General features: G+C 40.4%; 1 protein-coding gene across 1 annotated transcript; it reads right to left on the bottom strand.

Moving 5' to 3' along the window:
* Nucleotides 1–8,934: 8,934 nt before the first annotated feature.
* Nucleotides 8,935–14,235, bottom strand: TENT5A (terminal nucleotidyltransferase 5A). Its single transcript, XM_027887779.1, has one exon. It carries the CDS (start codon nt 13,812–13,814, stop codon nt 13,053–13,055), a length of 762 nt encoding a protein of 253 aa, XP_027743580.1. The 5' UTR covers nt 13,815–14,235; the 3' UTR covers nt 8,935–13,052.

A 14,235-nucleotide genomic window follows, 5' to 3' on the forward strand; every position in this document is an offset into this window, starting at 1 on the left:
AAACACTTCCACAGACACGGTGATTTCTTGCTAGGAAGCTAAAAATCTCCATGTGGTTTTTGTGACAGCAGACGTCCTTTTGTGGATTATTGCCAAAACTCAGAAGCCTGTAAAACAAGCTGGGAAGTGTCCTCTGGGGAAAGAAATCCTCCTGCCTTTCATGAGAAGTTAATAAATGTTAGAGAAGAAATCTGAAGACAAAATAACGGCTGCGAGGATTAACTTTCTCTTACAACAGCAGTGCCAGATTATTTATTGGAGATATATTTTTCCTATTTGAGGTTTGTTTGAGGGTTTTTTTCCTTAAAAATAGGTAACCAAAGATTTATGAACGAAAGGCATACTGGGGAAAAAAAATCAACCTAATACACAAAATTAAATTTCAGTGTCAAAAATCTTGGATTTAACACAGAAAGAAGAAGGGTATTTAATTTAGGCATTCTGCTGCAAAAAGGAAGGCCACTGAAGATTAATGAGGAAATAAATAGGATTAATATATAAGGACTAAATAGGAAGGAGGTTTGGGCCATAAAAGAGGAACACACAGTTGCTCTTGCTTTGCCACCACAGGTATGAACTGAATTGTATTTTATGGCTTTCAAGGTGAATTGAAAGCGATTGAACAGCAAAGAAACTTTCCGAAGAGTTTTCACTCGTGGTCCTCCTGGGACTCTTTGCCTCAGAGGTGGGAAAGGCCACATATGCTAACTCTGCAGACAATGTGTTGAACAGAGGAAGTCCCTATAGAAAGCTTTGTTTGTACATGTTTTCTTCCTCTGAGCACAAGATAACCAGTGAAAAGAATTTGGTTTTGCACAGAAGTCACTGAACTCCTGCTGAATAGGCCTTGCCTTTTAAATCATATAATTAAAAGCAGCAATGAAAAACTTAAAAGACATTATCCAATCTTTATATTCTCACTGCCACGTGTGCACACATACACTTGCCGTCAGAAAAATTTGTTATTTCAAGACAAATTTACGACACAACTTCAGATAAATACTTAGACTATAAAATGTCAAAAAATTTAATATAATTTGTAGTCTAGAAATTGCATTTTTTTATTTCTATATTGACTTCATTTTTTAAAAGAGCTGAAGTATATTTTAAAATAATTTGTTCTGTTTCAGATGGAATAAAATAATTCAAATGAAATTAAGACAAAATGAATTGGGTAATTATCATTAAATCACCTGTTTCAGCACCAATTTTTCTCCATCCTCTACTCCTTCTCATTTTCAAGTGTGCTAATCTAAGCCATTTCCCATTCCCATCTGCTTTCTGATATTTTGTCCCAGAACCAAAAAGTTTTTCTGACCAAGCTCTCATCTTACTCACCATCCCCACTCCTGACATGGGTTGCCCATAACCAGGGGTACCTCAGCTCTCTGGCATGGTAGCCCACCACCATTTCCTTTGATCTCTTTCCCTGCATACTAGGGGATGTTCTGGTTTACTTCAAATCCCTAGCTGGGTGCAAAGATAGAAGACGTGTTTTGATTGCTCTGGTCACTATATCCAAAATCAGGGCTGGCATGGGGGCAGCTGCTGGAGTGCAGTGTGGGTCAAACATGAGAGTGGCATTTCTTGTACATCCAGTATAAGGAAAGAGCTTAGGCAGGCCTATCTGAGAACCCTGGCCACCATAAGTCCCATCATAACCATATTACTCAAGTTCCCACCGAGTAACACCTGGTTTCTTCCAACAGCTCCACCGAAATCCAGCTCTTCTTTGTAAGAGGAAAGTTGGCATAATTCAGCTCTATTGAAAAAAAATTTCATAAGTCACTTTTCCCCTGGTGCACATCCAACTAATTAAGTGTACACCAAGGCTACTGCAGGAGTCGAGGCCAACTGCATGGTGACTCTTTGCCTGACCACACCCATTCCAGGCTCTTCTTGCCAGCATTCTGCAAGGACTGTAGACACTGAGAATGAATACTGCCCACAAAGCTTTGGGAAGAGCAGAAATAAATAACAAAATAGCAAGCTGTACTTTCCATTGCAAGGACAGGGCAGGAGGCTTTCCCCAGTCCACATGCTTTTTGCTCTCCTCTGTCTAAAGAGAGTAGAAATGACATCAACTTCAAACTATGTAGGGAGTCTGAGCCATGAGCTATCACTGGTCTTTGGGACAGACAGCTTGGACCAATACGAGAAGGACATTCTCAGTAGTAGACTGACCATACATCTGATTAGTGAAGCAGTTGCTTCCCAAGAAATCAGGGTGGGTTTGTTTAAATTTGCCAAATTTTGCTTTTACTATGTCTATGAAAAACTGAATCAAAAATTATTGGTGTAAAATAAATAGGTCTTGGCCCAACCATTCAAAACAAGAATGTTTCTGTCTATTGCACAACCAAAATGAGTAATATTTGAAATACTTAAAAAAAAAAAAAAGTTCTCTTTCTGGTCTTCCTTGGCATGCTATTCAAACTATACCTAACAAATGGATTCATTTAGAAATCCATATGCCTTTCACAACGCAAATACGGTTAGCATTTGAATAAGTTTCTATATTTGATGCTAAACTGGCAGGGAAAAATATCCACTAATGTTTATCACAACATCAGAGACATGAGCCAAACTTTTGTCAATGCACTACATTATACTTTGGGGTGAAGGGGGTGGGGTTATATATTTAGAAATAGTTTATATTAGCCTGAAATTTTATTGTGAAGAGCTGCATGGAGGAGATCACCCAGAGGCTATCATCCCTCCCAGTGGGCAGCACAACACAGTGCAATGGACTGGCAGGGGGCACGGCAGGGAGTCCCAGCCCTCATTCTGAATATCTTGCCTTTTGTGGCTTTAAGCCATATGTGAACTCACTGAATTTTAGATGGGTGTTTCACACCTGAAATGAAAACCCTGAAAATAGGGATAAAAAAAGGAATGATGAGGAAAACACAGTCTACACCATGACTACAGTCCACAGCTCTCATGGAAACTGCCATAGTCATAGGCTTATAGCTGAGTTTCAAATCTTCTTCTAATTACAGAAAGGGTTGCTATTAGGCTCCTCTCCCCCCAGCTCATTATATACAGTGGTTAACCATCAATAAACCATCTTTTAACAAGTTTTGTCCATAAACTATTTGGCATATCAAGATTTTTCTAAACAGTTTGAATTTTTCTAAGCAATTTGATATATTCAGGAGTTAATACCCATTCAGTGAGACTGTGTGTCCCAGGGTAATGATTTCTTCCTATTAGTTTAGGGTTTGGACATTGTAGATTTGTGACAGTATTATGGGGATAATAGTGCTGAATTCACTTGTCAGCTGTTGAAGGCAGCCCTGCAGAGTGGTCAAGGTTGGCTTGTTAAGAAAACTACTGAACCTCATGCATTTGTCTAGTAGCCAGCCTAAATGAAAGAAAAAGAAAAGGAAAAAGAAAAAGAAAAAGAAAAAGAAAAAAAAAGAAAAAGAAAAAGAAAAAGAAAAAGAAAAAGAAAAAGAAAAAGAAAAAGAAAAAGAAAAAGAAAAAGAAAAAGAAAAAGAAAAAGAAAAAGAAAAAGAAAAAACAAAGAAAAAGAAGAAAAAGAAGAAAAAGAAGAAGAATAAGAAAAAGAGGGGTGGCATCACCTTCACAGAAATAAAAAGCAATAAACCCAGTAAGGACACCCACTCATTTAGAGGAAGTTCAGTTTCAAGAGATGAAACTTATGGGCTGTTTCTTCAGCAGATTTGATGTATGTGGCTCTGCAGTCATTTAACGTTGCTGCACATTACTTTACAGTTGTTTCATTTCACCTACTGAAGTGATTGCATTTCAAGATGGAGGGAAGAGAAATGCACCTGTGTCTGCAGTGACTACAGAACTGATTTCAGGTCTCTGATAAAAATGTATTGCATCAAGTACACAGCTTTCTAAGAGAGTAACTAAGTTTGGTTATTCATGAAGGCAAGCTGAGATTATGACATGACAGGCTTAGCAGGTGAGCAAATTTACAGAATTCTGTAATATTTCATGAAAACTGCCTCTTTAGGAACACTTTCTGCAGTGTATACCCCATTTCTCAGAAAACAAGAGCTTGCCTTAAGCAAATGAGTTGACTTACTGTGAAACAGCTAAAGGAAAAGAATAAGCTCATTGAAATCTCCACAGAGAGAAGCTCTAAGGGAAGGGACTTACACAGGGGTGTTTGCACAGTGCCTGGTACAATGGGTCCTAACCTGGTCATGCCCTTTGATTGCTGTTGCAGAGCAAACATTCGACAACAAAGAACTAGCAAGTATTGCTAAGGTCAAGCTCAGCTACCAAACCTGCATGTATGTTCCCTAAATGTCTTCTCAAGTACTGAGGCAGCTGCTACAGCTGCATCCAAAGGCTGGTTAAAGCCAAAGGAAAAATCTATTGTCCCCACCACCTTCTGCTCTGGTGTCTGGTGCTTTGGCCAGAATTTCATGAGATGCTTCCTGTCCCCCGTGGATGTCCCAACTACTGTGAGAGGGCATTTTTGTGATGGTGAAAAATCATTATTCCATAGAAAAGACTCTCATGGAAATGTATTCAGACACTAGTGATGGAATTTTTGGCAGTGGACAGCACCGAGTGGGTACCTTTCTGCTATGGAGAATATCCTCTGAGCAGTCAAAAAGAACAGTTTAAAGAGCACTTCCATGTGCATTGGTCAATAATGCTTACCAATAAGAACAAAATGCAAGTAATGCACCAGATGATCTGTGGCACTATATCTGCCCACAAAATAAATGTATTATGTTCAATGTTGAGCCAATACTGTGTGCATTTCATGGAAAGATTGACAGTAGTTCCTCACCAGCACCTGAAGCATAGTAGATTATCTTTGGGATGGCCACCAGTCCAGCCTTGCAGAAGCTCTGCTGCCTAGCGCACTGTCTTCATAAGTAGCCTGATCCAAGGCAGACACTGTAATCATAATTTCCATATAAAATACAGATAATCTTCCTGGGGACAGAGAATGATGGGTGGCAAGGTGTGTCTGTAAAACCCTGGTGACAAATGGGTGGATGTCTGGGTTTGGTTTTGGGTGAAAACTGGTTAGTTTCAAGTTCTTGAAACTTCTATGACTTTTTAGTGACTTTATGAAATGTGGCATACATAAAGAGCTATGGTGGCTGCAACAAAGCAGATGCTGCTCCCAGAGCATCTGGTACACAGCACAAATGCCTCTTCATGAACCCACAGGAGTCCACAACTTCAGCAAAAACAGTCAAGAATGGGTTCAGCAGACTAGAAAATCCCTCCTTGAATATTTGACATTAATAGTGACAGAAGATCGGGAAGAATTGAAAAGTATGTTGGAAAGCTCAATCTACAGAAAATGTGTTTGTCAATTTTACAGTTCCATAAAAAATGCAAAAGAGCTGTTTCGCAGCTGGGGAGAAGGAAGACCAGCCTCTTGATTTCACTTCCTCCATTGGCTGACATTTATAGGATTTCACTTATAAACAGCACTTACATAAATCAGTCAAGTCACAGTTCACACCACTATCTCAAAGCAGACAATGAGCCTGTATTTGTTGCCTCCTAAATGACAAAGCCTGAGGTGAGGAACAAGAGACATGCATGCTTCTTCAGTGGGTAATTTAGCCTAAAGCCCAATGCCTGGTTTGCTAAGAGTATGAACAGCCTGCTGAAATTCAAATAAAAGCCTTGCAAGATGAGGAGGAGCTTTACTTACTAGTTTACAAACTGACATTTTTAGTAAGTACCTTGCAGTGCATTTTCTCCCTGATTGAATCACAATTGTTATTTTGCTAAATTTTGAATTAATTAAACTCTTATTCTGCACTTGATATGGCCAAGTAATTTTTTGTATAAGCCTGTATGAGTAATTCCCTCTGTCATGAAGAACTGCTAGTAGACAACTTGGATTGAAGCATTTCTGAAGAGCATTTCATAGGACACCCAGAACCCCCAGTTACACAGAAATGTTCCACTTCTCTTGCTGAATCTCAGCTAATGACCCATCTAGCACCAACCTTACATCAGTGGCTCTCAAACACCAGTGACTAGCAGGATTGTCGACAGCCCGAAGAGCATGTGGTGCTGGTCTCTCCACGTCTGCTGCAAGGATCAGGACGAGAAGGCAGTAGAGAAGCAAGCACAGAACAGCAATGCAGAAGTGAAAGCGAGAGAAATTACTCAAGAACAATAGAATAAGAAACAGAAAGTCTGTAGTTTTATCTTATCATCAAAGCACGAGTTAAATTAAGATTGTTTACAATACAGGAAGGTTTTCTTGCAATTACTTTTCCATATTAGAATGTAGTGCAGGAACTCCGCGGATGCCTTGGATTGAGAGAATAAGCCAAGGAAGGGAGTCACAGTAAAAATTAAGGCCATGCAGTCATTGCAGACATGCAAATCCTCTTTGAACACACATTCACTAAGGAACACGTTCCCTTGAAGAAAATTATCACAGAGCCATGTACATCTCCCTCAGGAATGCCTGCCAGGAAGGCACCTCTCATCACTTTTGCAGAGAGGTAACCGGATACACACACTGACAAGGATGAGCTGGATGTCTCCAAAGTATATTCATTGTCTACTGTCTTCAGCTGTGACTTTAGAAGTGACTCCATTCTACACTCTTCAAGTGAGGAACTTTAGAGAAGAAACTCTGCATGGGTTGGATACAGAGAGTTTCACTTTTTAAAGGTGCTGGCTGTTCTGGATTTCTCCTTTTTCAGGAAGAAAAACTTAACTCAGTAGAGTTGTCCACCCAGAACAGTTGCCTACCCCCAAGTCAAACAGGAAGCAAAGTATGTTTAAGAATACTATTCTCTTGAAAAGCATCAATTTATGTCCTCAAAGCCATTACGGGCCTTTGAAGGGTGAGTATTTCTAAGTATTTTGAAGTGAAGATTTTGATTTTGTGCTCTTGATCCTTACAAGAAGACTAGAGCCCCACTGCTGAGCTGCTTCTGACATGCATCGATAGAGATTTAGGTAATTGTTGCAAAACTATACAGCTCCAATGCAACTAATTTAAAAGACATGTAGATGTGGCACTTAGAGACATAGTTTAGTGGTGGACTTGTTACTGATGGGTAAAAGGTTGAACCTGAAGATCTGAAAGTCCTTTCCAACCTAAATGATTCTGTGATTCTATGAAAACTAGAAACTCAGCCTCATTCCTGCATAAAGGGGTTACCGGGGAATTTTTTTTAAGACAATAAAATAAAAATGTGCTGCTGCAGCCAAGAAAAACTGCAGAATGTTACTTATCTCGACAAGAGACAGCTTCTCTGATCAGCCTCATTTTAGCAGGGTGAGCAGAAGCTAAAGACCTGAGCCATTTCTCCTCCCTTTCTGTAAACTATCAGCATGTGCTCCAGCTTTCCACTGTGTTGTTGTTCAGGTGATTCCCATTCTCACACTTTGTTTCTGTCCTCCCTCTTCTTCAGTCCTGAACGCTTCCTTCCCCCAGAAAAACAAAACATTCTGAAGTGAGCCATCAGTTGGCTGCATCCTCATCATACTCCTCTTCATCCTACTCCCTGGGAAGGAGGACTCAATGCTCCAGACACTCAACTGGCTTTCAAAAAAAATCCCACAAATTTAAGCAGAGAAATGGGAATTAACTCATTCCAAAGCATAAGAGCATCCATCTGGGCTTAGATTTTGAGAGACAAGCAAAGACATTTGGATTTAGGTGGTTTCTAATCCCACTGTTTCCATCTGTGTCTTTGGGCAGTCGCCTTTGTCAAACTGCCTAAAATATTTTCTAACTCAGCAAGTTAACAGAAGGAGAGGTTAGGCCACATGCGCCTCCATTTCCTGGCATTAACCTGGGAGAAAGTTGATGCCATATGGGCAGGAATGCTGAGAGCATCCCCCTGTCCTGTTCAGGCTTGACAGCTGTCCCATCTCATGCCCAGCAGGTTTCAAAGGAGACACTGGGCAGAAGGCACCCAGCAAGGGGGCTGCTCTTCTGCCTGGAAAAACAGGCAGTCCCAGCAGCTTGCTTGTCTAGGTTTTTTTACAGAGGAATACAGGTTCACTCATCATTACAATAAGCATATTCACACTCACACTGAGCCAGTCTGAGACTTCCAAGACCAGCACCGTGTATGAATGAGCCTAGTAAGAGCTACATACTGCAGAGTCTAAGTCAATGTTTTTCAAGTTTGGGTCAGTCTGAGGCACCGTGGCTGAAAAAGTATTGCAATGAGCATTGTAAATTAATATTTTATATTCCCTTGAAGTGCTTTTTGAGGAAATTAGCCTTCATTACTGAGGCATCTCTCTTGTAAACACAGAAAACAGAAAATACCTCTGCTGACAAGTACAGCATTGTAGGGCAGGGAAGAAGAGTAAACATTGAATCTGATGGGAAGAACTGGGCTGATTCAGCAGCTGAATCAATGAGGCATATGAATCCCTACTCCCGAGCAGCCCCCCAAGCTGCAAAACCTGCAGCACCCGCTACAGATGGCCCCACCTCTACACTTAGGGAGCAGCACCCCACTGCCCCCCCAGACCTACCAAAATGGTAAGGTGAAGACTTCAGCCCCTATTGAAAACATCTCAAGGACACCAGGACCCCAACATTACTGCCAGCATGGTGGTTAGTGGTGCACAGGTTGCCGGCATCACAAGATCCTGGTCCCAGGATCTAAACTGTAAGGGCAGCATGGGCGTGGAGCTGCCACGGCGCTGTTTTGCTTTTTGTGTTTTGGACCATTTGCACTGCCCGACCAGTGCTGGAGTGAGTATTTTTGGCACTGGCTGGGGAGGTTCCTCTGCAGCTGAGTGCAGCCAGCCAAACTTGGCTGGCACAAGGCAGGGCTTTTCAAAATGTTCTGTGCTCCAATCGGAAAGCAGCCGAATGCTACTCTTCTCAGAAAAGTGCTGCCCTTGTCCTTTTTTAATGAAAGCAAACTTGGTATTCAGTAGGAGCAGGCCAGAGCTATTTCAAACACGGAAGACAGCAGACACAAATCAATAGAAAAAAATAACTTCTTTTTATTTACAACAAAAAAAAAAATCCAAATATTGGATGCTGTAAACAAAATTCACAATCTGTTCCCTCTAGAGTCTGTTTTCCATCAGCTCTTTTTCTGTCTGTGACAAAGCCTATAGTCAAAATGTTCCAAAAGAGCAATCCAAGGAGCAGTTTGCTGCAACAGGATGCCTTGCAGAAGGCAACAGTTATAAGGAAATTTGAGGGAAAGCAAATCTGCACAGACTCCTACAGACTGCAGGAGCCTGCAGTGCCTTTAGCTAAGCTGTCTTGAAATTTGCAGGCTTTTTTTTTTCTTTTTTACTATTTATTTTGTTAGCAAACCACTATTACAACAGCAAAACAGTACACTGATTTTCTTTCTTGGAAGGGAAACTCTCTGCATAAAGAAAACCATACAAAAGAATATATGCAAATAGGAGCTGAATATGCAAATACCGCTTTTTCTCTTCTGTGCAGTTTTATCTAACACATTTTATTTCCCAATTTAAAAAAGCGACTTTTTTGAACCGGTAGGAGCTTCTGATGTGATGCAAACCAAGCATTTAATAAGAGCTGTTTAGAGGATTTGCATGAAGGCCTTTGTGCAAGATAAAAAATATTTTAAGTGCAATAAGAGAAACTAGAAAAATATCATCTTTTTGGTCTTCTAATTGCCCTTCTATTTCTAGAAGAAATGTTCTTACATTTGGGACGACAGCTATATCTAAGGAAAAAAAAGAAAAAAATCCCATTTCAAAGCTCTTGGTTGTTTTACGATCATTACATTTAACCAAGTTTAGTGCCCCATTGGTTAGCAGGAAATTCAGCTGTGGCACAAACAGTTTTACTGTAATCAGGTCAATGTCTTTAATCAGTTCAGCTCTTTAAAAGGGGCACTGTCTCCTGTAGCACAAGCTCTAACCTTACAGCTGATTGGATGGAACAGATGAAGTCCACAAAGCAAGAAGGCGGTTGTTAACTTTAAAAGTACCAGTGTGCCGAAGAGGAGGGGAAAAAAACAGTTAAAAAGAAGTCAGACTTTATGGAGTGGAAGGTGTGCAAACCACAGAAATAAGCCAGCTTTGAAAAAGGGTTCTTATTTTACTCTTGACCTGAAGTCATGCTTTTTTCCCACCTCTCACACCAGGTACCTTTTAGGCTACCAGTCACAAATAAAACAAAGCTCCAGCAGTTCCACCACTTGATCATCAACATATGCAAAACAGATCTGGAATACCTATATAATATATATAAAAACATATTATATATGTATCAAAATGCAAATACCAAAAGGCCGCAGTTTAGCTCAGAGCCCTGCTGTATGCACTATAAGGTAACTAGATGCTGTCAATCAAAAAAAAAAAAAAAAAAAAACACACAACACAACAAAATCTGAGCTGAGAGAAATTAATTCCAAACTTTCTTTCAAGAAATGGCAAAAAAAAAGGGTCCTTCAAAGGAAAAATTTGTGTCATGTATTATCAGCATTCTGTGGTTGTGGCACAGCTATAGATTCTCCAACCCTTTTAAAGAGTGGATGACTCATTTATTTGCTGCAAATAGTTGTGGGAGAGAAGACATACCACATTACCAGCTGATCCTATTTCCCCAGCCCTCCCCTCGCTTCCGCTAGCAAACCCGGAGCAGGAGGCAAGGGGAGCCGGTGGGCCGGGAGCAGCCAGCGCGGACCCTCCAAGGGACTGGAGGGAACCTTGCTGGGACAAGATGCCAGTGGGAGATTGCAGCCAGCACCAGAGGAAGGGAAGGTGGGGACAAGATCTGCACGTCAATGCCGGGAACGGCAATAAACCAGCTTTTACGTTTCCTGAAGGACTCACGGGGAAGGTGCTTCAGTAAACAAATCGGGTTCCTATTAAAGTGCCTGCAGAGTGAAAAGTACAAAGCGCGACAAAAATAGATGTACCTTACTCTCTCCATAGGGAAAACACACTGCCAGAACTCGAGTCCTTTCCCTCTCCCTGCCCCTGACTCCAACAACAGACCCTGTCCGTGACCAGACAGGGCACAGCCGGTTTTCCTTCAAAAGCCTGAATTTCCTTTATTTCCCCCCGCCTCGGCAAGAAAAAAGCAAAATATCAGAGTCAAGTGTCACTTAGTCATTAGGTTTTTGAAGCCCAACAAAGAATTTAACACCTTCAGAGATGGCACTGAAGTGAAAACAACAGCAGAGGTTTTTTACCCCCTGCTGATCTTAGGGAGAGGAAATGAAAGTGAATAGTTATTGTTCCAATGTAAAGTTATTCCATTTAAATAAAGTACAGTACTAAAATTGTAAATGCAGTGTGACAACCAGATCAAAGATGTTTAATATTTGCATAAAAATATATATATAATATATATATAAAATATAATTTTAAGCAATCGTGCAACACTCTTAAAAAGGGTTCATTTCACATTTGCTAAATTCTAGTGGTCCTGGAATGCATAATGCATTCTATTAAAAATACTCCTTTAAATATTAACAATTAGTGTTCAAATAACCAACTAATACAATATTCTTTAGCTGTCAAGGGGTTTAAATAAACCTATCTTTGATCCACGTTCCACTGAATTACACATCATGGAGGTATGCAGTCACAACATTAGTGGGTTAAATGTCAAAATGGCATTACAGTACAAAACAGTTTAAAAAATCAGCTAGTCATGTTTCTCCATCTGTGGAATTATTATGGCTCACAAGCAACCCACTGAATTACTGTAATCCTTGTTCTTGCAACCAAAGACATTATCTGAATCCCACCTTAATCCTGACTGGTTCATTTACTCCAAATTTCTCAGGTGTGGGTTAAAAATTCACTGCAAGGTGCCCACTGTCCTATGACATCCTGTTGCAAACTGGAAAACAAGTAGTACTTTATTTAAACATTCCTTAATTGCTACATTTTCATAGACCACATTAATATATATTGTGTGTGTATATATATAGATATACACCTATAACATGTACATATATACACACACAAACATATATACACACAAACACACACGTACCTAGGATAATAGCACACTGACATAACATTAACTCTATACAGGTACTCGCCGAGAAAAAAAATAGGGCATTTCCTCCACCACTTATTCACAAGCTTATGGGGTTTTTTTTGTTTTTAATCCTTGTGTCCCTGACAAAAAAAATGCATGGTTAAACCACAAAACTATATTTTTTTTCCTCACTTCAAATTTTATGAAGGTATCAGGCACTTTTGATTACTATTGGTGTGTACAAATATAGGAACATCTTTCTTTTCTTTTACATATATATATATATATATAATCTACTGTATTTTCTTTGCTCGGATAATTTATTTGAGAAATCTTTGGTCCTTGAGTATATTCTTTTTGCCACAGCTGGTTTTCCAGCATTCTCACATTTTTAAAATGTGAGGCATGCGCACAGCTGGAAATAATGGACTTTGTCATCGTACGTGTTTCTGTTTTTATAACTGTACCAATCCACTACTGTTCATTTGGAGCAAGCTGTTTCTGGTAAAGCATTCTAGTCAAGCAAGCTATACATTCTACACGGTCAATCCATAGATGGCACTTGCTGCAAGCCCCAAATGCAGTAATTCCAATATACAATTTTATTCAGCTTATCTCTGCTTTATGCCTCTAACTTTTAATTCCTGAATATACAAAGAATTATTTTTTGTGATTTTTTTCTTTTTGTTGTTTTTTTTGTTTTGTTTTTTTTGTGTGTGTTTTGTTTTCTTTCATATTCTCCCTTTTGCAGATCCCATTCTAGAATAAGAATAAAAATAAAAGAAAATAAGGCTTTCCCACCTTCTCTATGCCAAAGCTATGGGAGCAGATATTGCCAACCCATATTGTCATCAAGCATTCCTCCCTCACTTATTTCAGGGGAAGCTGGTTGCTTTTAATGACAGGCCTCTTGTGCTCTGGGGTAGGATCCAATTATTTCGGGGTTCTTTCTCGATCATGCTCCCATTATTTATTAGAAGAACCACAAGCTTTTCCCAAGCTTGAAAACTAGAGCAGATCATCATTGCACAAAACACCCCATTTCAAAGGGACCCGTTGCCCGTTCCTACGTATTAGAAAACGTTCTCCCCATCAGGTCTACTAATTTCGGTCCTTAATTACAGGGCAGCCAAGTAGAGTATGTGTGCTGCTGGCAAGGAAACACCGTCTGAACCTGGGCAATATAGTAATTGCTGAAGTTGGCATCTGCTACGTACGGGGCTGGCTGGTAATAGCAGGTGACATTAGCCACATTGGGGATGATATTTTGCTCAGCTAGGACCCGGATGGCCAGCATGGTGATCAGATTCAGAGTCTGTCTCCTCTCATGTCCCATCAGGCACACTGTGCTCTCGTTCACCACACCGTGAAGGGTCATGAGATAGTCATACTTGCGGTCCTCTAATCCCACAAAGTGGTTCTGCAAGTAGGACTCCAGCTTTCTCTGCTGTTCTCCAATGTCTGAGAAGTCAATGAAAAATCTCGAACACATGTATCTCTGCAGGGACTTAATCTCAGATTCAGAGGCAGCCCTAAAGCCCCTTACCAACAGGTTGCAGTACTTCAGAAGACCACCTCCTCTGATTTCTTCTGGGTTTCTGGTGGCAATTATCTTGTTGCAGAGGTGATCAAAGGCTTCCTGGAAATCCCCATAGACACTCTCACCAATGATAGTTGGGTGAAAAGTTTCAGTCATCGGGTTCTCTGAGCACTCATAAAATAGCAGCAGGGAGTCCAGCTTGATTTGAAAGGAATCGACACTGAATTCAAACTGCCGCCTCAGAGAGTCCACAAATTTCAGCTCCACATTTTTGCCACTGTTGTTGGACAGGGAGATGAGACTCCATCGGTCTGAATCATTGCATACTTTTACCATTTTCTGCACATAAGCCTCCTATAATTGGAAAGACAAAATAAGCAAATCAAGACACAGATGCAAGAAATCTCCCCTTCACTGCATTCGCTTGTACCCCAAAGCCCCCCCAATCCTTGCATTTCATGAAAGATTTCATGGAGCTTGCAGATACAAACCAGAGAAGAAATGCTTAATGTGGGAACTCAAAATGCTACCACTGAAAGAGGATGACAGGGTGTTCTGCTGGGACTGTGGCTTGCAAGGGAAGCTTATACCAACACTGCTCCTTTCAGTCACTTTTAAATACATCTACACACTAAGTCCATGGCACACATGCCAAATATACCTGCACCCACACGCAAAAGGGCGCTACTACAACAAGATAAGAAATCTTTATCTGTTTCCACTTCTCCCTCTCCTCCCCACAAAAACAACTTTGCAA

This window comes from Empidonax traillii, unplaced genomic scaffold (genome assembly GCF_003031625.1).
Source record: "Empidonax traillii isolate 1590-97213 ecotype Southwest subspecies unplaced genomic scaffold, ASM303162v1 scaffold222:size850627, whole genome shotgun sequence".
Taxonomy (NCBI): Eukaryota; Metazoa; Chordata; class Aves; order Passeriformes; family Tyrannidae; genus Empidonax; species Empidonax traillii.